The 14,388-nt window shown below is 40.4% G+C and overlaps 2 protein-coding genes across 13 annotated transcripts in view; one reads left to right on the top strand and one right to left on the bottom strand.

The window, feature by feature from the left end:
* Positions 1–14,388, bottom strand: part of LOC117202358 (basic proline-rich protein-like) — a 447,146-nt gene that overhangs the window by 263,945 nt on the left and 168,813 nt on the right. The window lies entirely within an intron of this gene.
* Positions 1–14,388, top strand: part of VPS13D (vacuolar protein sorting 13 homolog D) — a 245,260-nt gene that overhangs the window by 142,371 nt on the left and 88,501 nt on the right. For 7 of the 12 annotated variants that reach the window (XM_033432975.2, XM_049695910.1, XM_049695917.1 and 4 more), the window contains 3 exons: positions 483–631; positions 12,659–12,793; positions 13,960–14,127. In XM_033432975.2, coding sequence (XP_033288866.2) covers positions 483–631; positions 12,659–12,793; positions 13,960–14,127 — 452 coding nt within the window. Of the gene's footprint in view, positions 1–482; positions 648–8,696; positions 8,922–12,658; positions 12,794–13,959; positions 14,128–14,388 lie in introns of those variants that run through there. The other 5 variants (XM_049695930.1, XM_049695924.1, XM_049695933.1 and 2 more) reach the window with 3 other exon arrangements.

Genomic DNA, 14,388 nt, shown 5'->3' with positions numbered 1-14,388 from the left:
GTTTCGCTCAGATTCATCTTTTAATTGGTCATGTTGTTCATGATGATTCAGTTAATCTACACTCCAAGTACTTATTTAGATATCATTTTCTGAAATAAATTCAGATAATCTGGGTCATTTATAATAATAATGATAACGACGTGGTTTCTAGAAAACGCATTGCCATCAAGCACACCCATGACCTTTGGCTTTCCCACCTGGATTATTTTTTCCAGAGCTGATATCTGCCAGATGGTAATAGAGTCACAATCAAAAGATTAAGCTATTGTACTTTCTGGATCAGCAACATGAACCAGATCTACTTTTACAAAGAAATGGCATCAGGATACTGTACATATTACTGAGCCCTAAAAAATTAAATTTAGACAAGTAGACGTTTACATTTTTCTGTGAGTTTCTTTTCAATGTGAACGAAAGTATTTGAATCATGAGACTTCAGAGGAAACTTATTTTTCAAGAAAACAATTCTACCTTTGTACCAGAGGTGGAAAAATACGATGAAAACCTCCACGAAAAGACAGCTGAGCAAGGTGGGACGCCAATTCGATACTACTTTGAAAACCTCAAAATCAGCATCCCCCAGATCAAGCTGAGCGTGTTCACCTCCAACAAGCTACCACTGGACCTCAAGGTGAGCTGCTAGCTGGGTAAGTTTTAAAAATGACTTTTCCTTGGAAAAGAATGAGTGTGTTTACCACTTGCTTTTTCCGTCCAGTATCATCATTTGTAGCAGATATTTTTACAGATTTTCTTTTTTGAGAATTTTTATCGACTCATATGTGTATGTACATATGTACAGCTGACGGTTGAATAGTGTGAGAGTTAGGAGCACCCACCCCTCCTCGCAATTGAAAATCTGCATATAACTTCCGTTATGTGCAGTTTTGCGTCCGAGTAAACTGTTGAAAAGATCCGCATGTCAGTGGACCATGCAGTTCAAACTAAGTGTGTTGTTCAAGGGTCAACTGTATATTCCTTTTCTTTTCTTTTCTTTTTTTTAATGTTTAAGTATGACTTTGCTAAAGATTAAAGAGTAACAAAAGAGAGTAAACACAGAATTACATAAAACCCCATCTGCCCTCTGCTTAGCTCTTGGCTCATCTCAGTGAGGTAAAAGCCTCCTTTCCTAGGGCCGCTCCCAGACTCGAGAGAAAAGCTGTAGCCAAGACAATATCTTCTTTTTGTGCCCGAGTCCTGCCTGCCCTCCTTCTCGCCTCCTCAGTACTCACCTCTTTTTGAATGGTTGACGGTGGAAATGTCTACCACCTTCAAGGATGACGCGGTCACTTACCCACCAAGGTGTGGCCTCCCCTACCCACCATATTAGGATGAGACACTCCTACAGAGCATCTGGATATGCACTTGACAGATACAGTCTGAATACCATCTTTATTTTCTGCAGTAAAATCTATTAAAATTAAGGGATGCTTCTAGAATGCAAATCCAAGCCTATCTGACTCTAAAGTTTATATACCTTTTACCCCTATGCTGTGCTGTCCCTTAGAACATAAGGAGGCGGAGGATTTTAGAGCTCTCTGAGTCCTTAATGATCCCCTTGCTTGATGAACAAGGATATTGGAGTTCACAGTGTTTTGTCACTGAAGCCTGTGTAGTTGGAGCAGCAGTAGAACCCAGGTGATTGTTGGAAGGTCCTTCCTTAGGCGGAGTCTACATCTGCCTCCCTGCAGCCTGCACCCCTTACTTCTGGTTCTTTCCTCTGTTGCACTTGAAGATGGGTATCAGGGCATCTACCTCCCCACTAACCACCGGTCGAAGGCTTTCCCACTGCCCCATGCTGCCTCCTTTAAGATGCTGCAGGGTGGTCTTTCTTTCTGAACAGGAGTAGCTAGAGATGTGGACAAATAAGTAATAAAGCTGGAGTCATAAATTTCCATGCCTGCAGGAACTGTGCCAGCAGTGAAGTTGGCGAAGCAGCCCCGGGGGCACCGTGGCCCTCAGAGTGTGCACTCTTCATCTGAAGGGGGCAGTGCAGCTCAGCTCCAGCCAGTTGTTATGGGGGAATGTGAACCCAGTGTTGCCAGATCTTCGGATTTTTTAAAGTGAAGCCGGAAATCTGGATTTTTATGTGGAATCTCCTGGTTTTTAAATGTTGGCAACCGATTTGAATTTTTTTGTTTTTGTTTTTAAGCCTTGTGGACCTAACAAAACACATGTGTGGGCCTCATGTGGGCCCACGATTTGCCAGCTCACAACTTCTAAAATAGACTTATAGGTAACAAGACAGTAGTCTGGTCCAAATCAAGTCGTTTTTGGGTAAGGACAGGGCAAGGGTGACTGCTTCATTAAGGCAGCAAACGGGGTGAGTAGTTGGGAATGCAGGTCGGGACCGGGGAGCTCCTGCAACCATCCTGAGAACAGGGCCTTCTCCATGGACTGTCCTGTCTGCTTAATTAGCTTTAACTTCATGTTTCCCAGGAGACTAAAGATACTTATAATTAGCATGGGAGTGGGGGGGAAACCATGGGAAAACCACTATCTTGCTAATATCCACAAGTATCCACTTGACTTATGTGACCCTTTGCAATGGGTTTGTTTGATAAAGTATATATTCCCCCAGAACACTTGGCACTCACCCAACAAACCAGTGTCAAGCATTTCCTGAGAGTTAAGGACTTCTTGTTTTCTAAATCATCTTACTAAGAAACACAGACACCTAATTGTTCCTTCCAAATTGCTCCTGGTAGAAGATTTCCCCCCAGACTAACAAATGCAGTATGATTTTCTACAGTTGAAGTAGCTTCAGGCCCCCAGTTCCTTGGTATTGATGCTTGCACGCTCACCCTGCATGCAATACACTGGGAGTCGTTTAGGTTGAGTGTTTCATTTGGCGCTATATTGAAGGAACATTTTCAAGGCATTTTTCAAATGATTGCTAAACAGATTCAGTGGAGCAGCCACATTATGAGGTGTGGGGCGGGGGACACCCTGAATGTGGTACCTTAATGTTTCAAACAGGGTGCTGGGAATTGGGATGTCAGAGTTAAATTCTCAGCTTACAGAAGTCACCATTTTATTGTGTCTTGCCTTCTCCTCGAGGAGTCTGGGACTCATAAATAATGTCATTTATTCAAATAGTTTTCTAACAGAGTAATATCCCTTTATTAGTAGCTCTTAGGAAGAGCAGTCTGCTCTTTGAGATGAATATGTAACGGCTAAAAGTATGTGCTTAGGAAATGGAGTCCTGTCCCAGAGCAGGAATCATGAGAGTCTGACTAAAAGGTAACCATGTCTTTGGTATTGAAGGCATAATTATCTTGATTCTCTTGACTCCAGGCCAGAAGCGAGGCTGTCAGAAGTCTCAGAGGGAAGTCTCTTCAGGTTTACACCGAGGGTACATTATTGCCAGATAGAGTGTCTGTTCAGAAGGACTCAAAGCAGTTTCACATCTGCTATCTCAATTGGATTCCTTACTCTGCGATGGAAGAAGGGGGAGATAATAGTTCCATCTCACAAATGCAGAGACGAAAGCACGGCATTCCCCGCCCCCCCCACCCATTCGCCATTATTCTCCCAAGTTTGCATGTTAGAGAGTAGCAGAATAATATTGAAAGTGCCAGGTAGTTTATATGTTCTTTCGGTTTTCTTAAAGATCAAAAGAGTCCAGGAGCCTTTAAGAGGTTTCATAAGGTGGCCTACAGCAGCCCTTTTCCCATTTAGAGCATTGGGGTATTACAAAAGAAGGGCTTTAATTGAGCAATCTAGTTTGGAAGAAAACCCACATTTTAATGGTCGGAGAGCAAGAGGGTGGGGGTGAGGGGGAATTTCAAACAAAGACACTATTTAAAAAGCCTAAAACTGTCTTCTCAAAGGCTTGAAATAATTTGTTGGGAAACTTCAGACCCTTTACTTTTTCCTCCCCTCCCTAAATAAAAACCAGATTTGTTAAAAGGAAAAAAGATCCAGTATTGTTAATTGTATTTCAGAAAGTGCCAGAGAGGGAAATATCCCTGTAGTTTTAAACACTGTCCCAAGAGGCAAGTGGGCAAATACCCTGCTTCACATAAACAGTCTCTATGTACCATAAATAAACCTTTAAAGAATGAATTCCAGACAGTTTTGTTTAGTGCAGGATAAACTAAGAAGGGAAAGGACATGGCCCAGGGACTAGCTTGTGATCTGAGACCTTATGGCATATGGACAGGTATTTCTTCTTTCAACTCTATAAAGTTTCTGGAAGACTTCAGCGGTTTTTATCTGGCGGAAGTAGGAATAGACATTTTCCTATTTTTATTAGGAACTTAGGAGCACAGATTGCTTTCTCCAGAATCCATTTTATAACAGGAAACTGTCTGCTACTTGAGTAAATAAGCATCAACTTTGTATACTACTGTATTTGATTAGTCATTCAGTTACTACAAGAAAAAGCCCTGTTTGGCTCGGAAAGAGGGAAACTCTCATCTCCTGTACTTTGACTCACCAGAACAACCTGAAGGTGGCAGAGTAATTCATACCAGTGTGCCATATCTCAGCTTTTTCAAATGTGGGAGGCCCCAAAGCAGTACCAGGTAAAGATCATTTTTACTGAAAGGCCAGAATACTTCCTTGGTTCAGACAAAGCACGTTAGCCACTCAGAAAGGGGATAGTGTCTCTCATGAGGGCTTTGACAACTTAGTAGAGGTTTCAAAGTCTTTGTGTTATGTGTGGTTCTTCTTCTTCAGTGTTTGGTTGCAATGAGAAAGTTGGGGTACAAAGCTTTTTGCTGTATGCCTTTGCTTTGATCTCATTTCCTCTTTTCTGAGAAGAAAGTAATGCTCAGAGTTGTATTGACAAAACAAACTGCTGAACTGATGTCAGTACCTGGCTTTACTAACATATCTATTTATTGTGGGTCTGAGCAAAGCAGTTGAGACTACGGGGCCTCAGTTTCTGTGTCAGTGAAATGGGGAGAATAGTGCCTGCTCACTTCATCATCACTCACCATGTGCATGGGTGAGACATTCAAGAATGAATAGCAGAACATTTTTCAGGAGAAGTAAAATAATCCTCTTTTCTGGTCTTCATGCTTTCTGCCTGTTAGGTAGTTGTGGTTGTGAAAATGAGCATGTTCAAGTCTACGATCTACTAATAACTAGCTACAGGAGTTTAGGCCACCCACTTAACGTTTCTTTGGTTTTATTTATTTAAAGAAATAAGAGTGTTAGGCTGAATTAACTTGAGGATGCTCTTAATCTCCAAAATGTTTTGTCCTGAAATTTAGTAGGAGGTTGCGAGTGACTTCCCAAGGCACCAGATGCAGTGGCCTTTTTTCTGTCCTCATCTTTGTCAGATCCTCTGCCATATTTGATATTGCTGACCTCCCTGTTCTTGGCGTTGTCCTTGCTGGTTCTCCTGTTATTCTTCTGTTTGTTTCTTCTCTTCTCCTAACCCATATGTTTATTAAAAAGGGCCATTTTTCTCCTCTGTGAACTAAACTGTCTGGTCATATCACTTGTCCATTTTAAAAATCACTTTATTGGTCTTTTATCTCCTCTTATTTTAGAAGCTCTTTATAGAAGTTTTGCTTTGTTATAAGTTGCAAGTATTTTTTCTTTGGCTTTTCATTTGTCGTTTTTACTTTGCTTTTGGTGTGCGTATGTTTTTTAAAATCATACAGAAACTTTCTATTTTATGTTGTCAAACTTATCAGTCTTTTGCCTTTTGAGTCTGAATTTTGAGTCACAAAAAAGTTCTCCCACTCTGGTTTTAGACAGTTTCATCTAGGTTTTCTTCGATTATATAACTTCATTTCAATTAAACATGCTCTTGTGCCAGAAGAATTTAAAGCAGACTCTGAAAATACATGCTGAAGGATTAAAAAATAAGTGAGAAAATAAAATAGAAAGTCCAGTAAATTGCACATTTATATTAAATTATTTTAATATAAAGGCATTTCAATTCAGTGGAGAATATATAGATGTTTTAATAAATGCTATTGGACTAATTAGCCATATGGAAAAATATAAAATTAAATTTATTATTCACACTCTGTATAAGAATAAATTCCAAGTAGATTAGAGATTTACTGACATTATTAGCATGGAAAAGTGTTTTTACGTTTAAAAAAAGAAGAGTATTTGGCATGCTCTCTAAAATCCCTAAAATGTACATCATGTTAAATAAAAATATAATTGGAAAATAGGCCATATCCAAAAATTGTTAATTGGAAAATAGGCCATATCCAAAAATTGTTAACTGGCTTATAGCAGACCCAAACCAGCTGAGAACTACAAGGAAAGCTGGACTGAAAAAAGCCCAAAAGTCTGTTTGAAGGTATTGGAAAGTTACCAAGACAGCCAGTACTTGAGGGGCCACGATTTATGGGAGGAGGGAGACTGGATAAGGTGAGCCCAGCATTTACTCTGGTTTTATTTTTGAGACAACTCTAATTTGTAAGTGGTGTAGGGAGAAAGGTGAATAAGTCAAGCAGAAAGCAGCTGCCCAAAGTCAGAGAATCCGAGGAAAGCTTTGGGCAGCCTCACAGGGCTGGCCAAGCAAGAGTGAGACTCCATTGCTACTGAGAGAGCTGGTAATTGAGGGGCTCAGATCTTTTTTTTTTTTTTAATTGAAGTATAGTTGACTTACAATGTTGTGTTAGTTTCACATGTACAGGGAAGTGATTCAGTTATACTTACGTTCTTTTCCATTATAGGTTATTACAGGATATTGAATATAATTCCCTGTGCTATACAGTAGAACCTTGTTGTTTATCTGTTTTGTATCTGCTAATCCCAAACCCCTAATTTATCCTCCTCTGACCCCCGCTTTCCCCTTTGGTAACTACAAGTTTGTTTTCTATGTCTTTGAGTCTGTTTCTGTTTTGTAAATAAATTCATTTGTATCATATCTTAGATTCCACGTATAAGTGACATCACATGATATTTGTCTTTTTCTGACTTACTTCACTTAGTATGATCATCTCTAGGTCCATCCATGTTGCTGCAAATGGCATTGTTTCATTTTTTTTTAATAGCTGAGTAGTATTCCATTGTGTGTGTGTGTGTGTGTGTATGTGTTTGTGTACACACCGCATATTCTTTATCCATTCATCTGTCGATGGACATTTAGGTTGCTTCCATGTCTTGGCTATTGTAAATAGTGCAGCTATGAACATTGGGGTTCATGTATCCTTTCGAAATAGTCTTCTCTGGATATATGCCCAGGAGTGGGATTGCTGGATCATATGGCAACTCTGTTTTTAGTTATTTAAGGAATCTCCATACTGTTTTCCATAGTGGCTGCATGTATTTACATTGCCACCAACAGTGTAGGAGGGTTCCCTTTTTTCCATACCCTCTGTAGCATTTTTATTATTTGTAGACTTTTTAATGATTGCCATTCTGACTGGTGTGAGGTGGTACCTCATTGTAGTTTCGATTTGCATTTCTCTAGTAATTAGGGATGTTGAGCATCTTTCCATGTGCATTTTGGCCATCTGTATGTCTTCTTTGGAGAAACGTCTATTTAGGCCTTCTGCCCTTTTTCTGATTGGGTTGTTTGTTTTTTTGTTATTGAGTTATATGAGCTGTTTGTATATTTTGGAAATTAAGACCTTGTTGGTCTCATTGTTTGCAAATACTTTCTCCCAGTCCGTAGGCTGTCTTTTCGTTTTGTTGATGGTTTCCTTTGCTGTGTAAAAGCTTATAAGTTTGATTAGGTCCCATTTGTTTATTTTTACTTTGATTTCTTTTGCCTTGGGAGAGTGACTTAAGAAAACATTGCTACGATTTACATCAGAAAATGTTTTGCCCTATGTTCTCTTCTAGGAGTTTTATGGTGTCATGTCTTATATTTAAGTCTTTAAGCCATTTTGAGTTTATTTTTATGCATGGTGTGAGGGAATGTTCTCACTTCATTGATTTACATGCAGCTGTCCAGCTTTCCCAACACTACTTGCCAAAGAGACTGTCTTTTTTCCACTGTATATTCCTGCCTCCTTTGTCGAAGATTAATTGACCGTAGGTGTGGAGGGCCTCATATCTTACAGAGAAGGGACAGGCAGAACAGAAACCCCAATAGTCTGAGCTGTTTTGTTTCTTGAAGCAGATGCCAATTTCTAAGTAGTCTGAGAGAAGCCAAGCAAAAAGTAGCAGCCAAGAGGCTAACTAAATAGATCTTTTAGCAGTTTTATGGTGCTGGGGAGATCACAAGGGGAGGAATGGAATTGGTTTTCAGTTGAGACTGCTGAAGGACTATACCAAACCTTATAAAGATGGAAACAGACCAAGATTATCTTTACAAGGACTGAAAGCCAGCCTTGAAAACACTGATTGGATTAATAAGCCTCTTTAACTGCCTGCCAGACACTAAAGACTCATTTAAAATCTATAAGTTTTTATACAGAGTGTAGCATCCAATCACAGATTACCAGGCCTATCAAGAGAAAAAACAGACGCTAGAAACAGACACTAGAAACAGAGAAACCAGATGTTGACATTATCAGACACAGAATTTAAAATAAGTGTAAATGTGTTCAAGAAGTTTACCAGAAAACTGTAATTTATATTTTTAACATAATCAGATAATAAAGGAATATTACAGACTAGAATTTTTTCACAAACGTAGAAGAAAGAAATTTGGACAAAATGTCACCAAATCAAATATAGCAATATATAAGAAGAAAAATACAGTTGACCCTTGAACAACATGGGGTTTGAACTGCATGGGTCCACTTATATACTGATTTTTTTTTTTCCAGTAAATGCAGCACTGCATGATCATGGTTGGTCGAATCTGTGGATGTGGAACTGTGGATATGGAGGGCTGACTGTAAAGCTACATGAGAATTTTTGACTGTATAGGGGATTGGCACTCCTAACCCTCACGTTGTTCAAGGGCCAACTGTATATCATAACCAAATCAGGTTTATGCCAGGGTTGTAAGTTTACTTTACATTTCCAAATAAATCATGTCATTCACCACATCAACAGAATGAAAGAATTTAAAAATATGATTATCTCAATAGTTGCACAGAAGTCTTTTGACAAAATTCAGCATCCATTTATGATAAGAACTCAGGAAACAAAAAAATAGAAAGGAACTGCCTTAATCTGATAAAGTGTCTCCATAAAAAAGCTGCCCCAAATATCGTACACAGTGATGACCTATTGAAAGCAGGGAAGGATGGCCATTTTCACCACTTCTGTTCACTGTTACGTTGGAGATCCTAGCCAGTGCAATAAATAAATAAAAGGTATAGAGACTGGATAGGAAAATGAAAACTTTATTATTTGCAGAGAACATGATTACCTAGAAAATCTAAAAGGATATACAACTAAGTTATTAGAATAAATAAGTAAATTTAACAAGGTCACTGAAGACATTGTACAAAAATCAGTTGTATTTCCATATGTCGGAGAAAAGGAAAATTTGAAGGATGTCTTTACAACACCATTAAGAAAACATCAAATACAATATCATCTATTGCTCTGTAACGAATCATGCCAAAACTTAGTAGTTTAAAACAACCATTTTATTTGTTGACAAATCTGTGGGTCAGCAATTTAGACTGGACTTAGCTGGGTGCTGTTTCCGCTGGACTTACTTGTGGTTATTGATGTGGCTGCAGTCACCTGCCAGTCAGCTGAGACCAAAGGGTATATAAGATGACCTTACAACCGTGTCAGGCGCTTGGTGTTGGCTGTCAATAGACCCCCTTCCACGTGGTCTCTCGTCTTCAAGGAAGCTAGTCTCAGCCTCTTCACATGGTGGAAACATCAAAAAGGGTGGAGCAGAAGCTCCGAGATCTCTTGAGGCCAAAGCTCAGAGATTGCACGTTACTTCTGCTGCACTTTATTGTTTGAAGCAAGTTATAAGGTCAGTGCAGATTCAGGCGAAGGGGAAATAGACTCTGCTAATGATAGAAGATGCAAAGAATTTGTGGCCATTTTTACTGTACCACAGATACCTAGGAATAAATCCAACAAAGTGTGTACAAGACCTCTGCACAGAAAGCAATTAAATATTACTGAGAGAAATTTTAAAAGGGCTGAACAAGTAAAGGGGTGCACCATGTTAATACATTGGAAGATTCAATATTATAAAGTTGTCATTTCTTCTCAAATTGATCTATAGATTCAATGGAGTCTTGATAAAAATTCTAGCAATTTTTTTGGTGGCAGATTGACAGGCTGATTCTAAAATTTATTTGGAGATGAAAAGTGCAAAGAGTAACCAAGGTAGTTCTGAAGAAAAAGAACAAAGTTGGCGAGCTTACACTAACATACTTCAAAATTATTATAAAACTATAGTAATTAAGACAGTGTGGTATTGACAGAAGGCAGGGCAAAATGAAACACAAAGGAGAATCCAAAAACAGACACATATAAGTACATTCACTTGACTTATGACAAAGTTACCCTGTACTACAATAAGGGGAAGGATGGCCTTTCAATAAATGTTATTCAGTTGATTAGATACCCATGTGGAAAAAATGCTTCTTGATCTGTGCTTTAGAACATATATAATAATCACGTTCAGGTAGATTGTAGATTTAAATGTGAAGAGTAGAACAATAAAAATTCTGTAAGTAAACATATGGGAATATCTTTATGACCTTAGTGTAGGTAATTTCTTAACTATGACCTAGAAAGTTCTTTCCATAAAGGAAAGATTGTTAAGTTGGATTTCATTAAAACTAAGAATGTCTGCTATCAAAAAACACCGAGTGATAAGACAAGTCCCATAATGGGAGAAGATACTTGCAGTATATTCATGAAACAGAAGACTTGTATACAGAATGTATAAGAAAAACTCCTACAAAACTATAAGGAAAAAACAGACAATCCACTATGAAAATGAGCAAAAGACTCAAGTAGGAACTTAACAAAAAAGTATATCCACGAGGCTGATGTGTGTATTATCAGGTGCGTAATCTCATCCTTCAACAAGAAGATGGAAATTAAAACCACACTGAGTTACCATTACACACCCATTAGAATATTTGTTTTTTAAAAAGCTATCTTTGGGACTTCCATAGTGGCACAGTGGTTAAGAATCCGCCTGCCAATGCAGGGGACACAGGTTCGATCCCTGGTCCGGGAAGATCCCACATGCCGGGGAGCAACTAAGCCCGTGCGCCACAACTACTGAGCCTGCGCTCTGGAGCCCGCGAGCCACAACTACTGAGCCTGTGTGCCACAACTACTGAAGCCCGCGTGCCTAGAGCCCATGCTCTGCAACAAGAGAAGCCACCGTGATGAGAAGCCTGCGCACCGCAACAGAGTAGCCCCCACTCGCTGCAACTAGAGAAAGCCTCCGCGCAGCAACAAAGACCCAACACAGCCAAAAATTAATTAATTAATTAATTTCTAAAAAGCTATCTTTAGCACATGTTGGTGAGGATGTAGCATAACAGGAAATTTCATAGACGGCTGCAGGGAGAGTAAGCCGGTTCAGCTGCCTCGGAAAACTGCTTGGCAGCATAGGCTATAAGGTTGAATGTGTACGTTCTTTATGACCCGGCAGTTCCACTTCCAGGTAGATATTCAAGAAAAATGCATACAAATGTGCCCCAAAAGACATGTCCAAGAATGTTCATAGCAGCATTATACATAATAGCAAAAAAATGGAAACAGCACAACTGTTCCATCAACAGCAGTGGTTAAATAGTTTTATTCATATGTTGGAATACTGTGTAGCACTGACAGCTGTGTTTAAACTGCAGCTGTGTGCAGCAACCTAGTGACTCACAGACTTACTGTTGATGTCAGAAGCCACGTACAATAAAGTCCATACTGATGATTGCATTTAGATAGAATTCAAAGCGGGAAAAACTCAGCTGTGGTGCTGGAAGTCAAGATACTGGTTACCACGGGCCTCCCTGGTGGCGAAGTGGTTAAGGATCTGCCTGCCAATGCAGGGGACACGGGTTTGAGCCCTGGTCCGGGAAGCTCCCACATGCCGCGGAGCTACTGAGCCTGCACTCTAGAGCCTGCGAGCCACAACTACTGAGCCCACGTGCCACAACTACTGAAGTCTGCATGCCTAGAGCCTGTGCCCCGCAACGAGAGAAGCCACCGTGATGAGAAGCCCGCGCACCACAACGAAGAGTAGCCCCCGCTCACTGCAACTAGAGAAAGCCTGCACGCAGCGCCAAAGACCCAGTACAGCCAAAAAAACCCGATATAAATAAATAAATAAATTTATTTTTTAAAAAAAGCATACTGGTTACCTTAGGGGAAGAGGGGGTCTTGATGGGAGGTCCACAAAGAGGGGATGGTGGTGTGGTGCTTCCAAGTTGGGGATAATAACCGACTTTCTGGTCTGCGTGGTGGTTACATGGTTGTGTTTACTTTGAGAAAAATCACTGAACCGTACATTTGATTAGTACACCTTTCCGTATGTGTGGTATGCTTCAGTCAAAAAGTAGAACGTGACATACAGATCCAAAACAGACCAGAAAGATTGTGCTGTGAAGCTAAGAGTGTTTATTTTTATGTGATATATGTTACTTTGAGTGATATATCTATATTTTTTTTATATATTCCTAATATTTTACTTTTGTAATTACAGGGGAAAATCCTTATTTATGAATATCATAACCTTGATTCTCATTGGAAAGTTGACATGACTTGTAGCTTTCATGGAATTCAGAATTACAGTACCCTGGAAGGCCATCACATGGCTAAAGCATATCGTTGCCTTTCTCCCCCTAACTAGGCCCTCAAAAGCACCTTGGGATTTCCATTGATTCGGTTTGAAGATGCCGTGATTAATCTGGATCCATTCACTCGGGTACATCCCTATGAGACCAAGGAATTCATCATCAATGATATCCTCAAACATTTCCAGGAGGTGAGCTTTGGAGCAGTACTTAGTGGCTGGAGCATAAGCAGAATGATTGTTTTAGTTGTTTGGGAATTCTGGTTACTGACATGTCACTATTGACAACCCAGATGAACATTTCAGCTCTGATTGTTGTGTTATGGGTCACATCACAGCCCATGAAGTCCACACACATCATGAAACTCTTGAGACAGTGCATCTGATTTATGAACGGATAATCTTGTCTCTCAGAACTGGTCTCAGGGGCTTCCACTAGATCAGTCACAATGTTAAGGGTTTAATTGAGGCTTTCATGACAATGCAAAAGACTGTGAATGTGAACCCTGTTTGCCAGGCATGGGCCTACTTTCAGTGACCACATCAGTGTTCTTGGAGCCTATGAAATCCTGCCCTAGAGCTGAACTTAAAAAGTTTTTATCAAGTTTGGATATTTTCCATTTTGTATTTATTATCCAGACTGCAAAGACCAAAATCTAAAGCCAAGACGTACTCTTCGATGACAAGAAGGGTCAAGATCATATCAAATTTATTTGCTGTCAGAGTTAAAGTGTATCCTATGCGTGTTCCCTTCTCTCCTTCCTCCCTCCTATCTCCCCCCCTTTCTTTCTTTGCTTCCTTCCTCGACCTCCCTCACCGGTGATATTTCCACTGCACTGTGAGGAGAGTGAGATAGCAGATATCCCTGGACTGTGGAGTCAGGCAGCGGGAGCACACAGGAAGTGGGGGGGTTGCTGGGTGGATCTGAACGTGCCCACTCTATGCACCACCCGCTCGGCAGACTCTGAGGGGTCTCTGAGGGGTCTCCAGGTCTGCTTCCTCCCTCACTTTCCTTTTCAAACTCTCCCCGCTGCTGGCTAATTCCCTATTTGTAGAGCGGTGGAAAGGAGAGTGTGCTATATATACTAATAAGTATTTGTAAAGAGTCTTACCTGTTTCATAGCTTTTTTTTTTCTTCTGAATGGCTTCGAAGAGTATAAGAGTACTGAGGGTATTGGGAGAGGTTTAGGGCAGAGCTCACGAAGGGCAGGAGCTCACAGTTGATCAGAATTAAAGGGTGATTGTTGGTGTTGGTGGGAACGGAGGACAAGAGAGATTTCTAACCTTTTTGCTTGGGATGCTCGATCTGCAAATATAAACAGGTGCTGGTTTTCTTCTTTCCCTGCTCTGTTTGACAGGAACTCCTCAGCCAGGCAGCTCGAATCCTGGGATCAGTGGACTTCCTCGGCAATCCCATGGGGCTTTTGAATGATGTTTCTGAAGGGGTGACTGGACTGATAAAGTATGGAAATGTTGGGGGCCTTATCAGAAATGTTACACACGGAGTATCAAACTCTGCTGCCAAGGTAAGGAAATAGAGGTGAAATTCCATTGTAATTAGCCTCAGGAGTCCTCTACGTTACTGTAAGTTCTTTTAGAGTTAATAGGTTGTGAGAAGTTACATACATGGCCTTGGCTTCATCACCCATGTGCCCTGCCTTTCCCGCACCTCCAATAACCCGGCCCCAGGCCATCAAGTGCTCCTCTGCACTCTCTCCCCTTCCTCCTCTCCGTTCCCACTGCCTTCATCCAGGCTGTGATTGTCTCTTCCCTCGCCCACTGCCATA

The sequence above is a fragment of the Orcinus orca genome, chromosome 1 (assembly GCF_937001465.1).
Source record: "Orcinus orca chromosome 1, mOrcOrc1.1, whole genome shotgun sequence".
Lineage (NCBI taxonomy): Eukaryota > Metazoa > Chordata > Mammalia > Artiodactyla > Delphinidae > Orcinus > Orcinus orca.
This window is presented reverse-complemented; position numbering and strand designations above follow the sequence as displayed.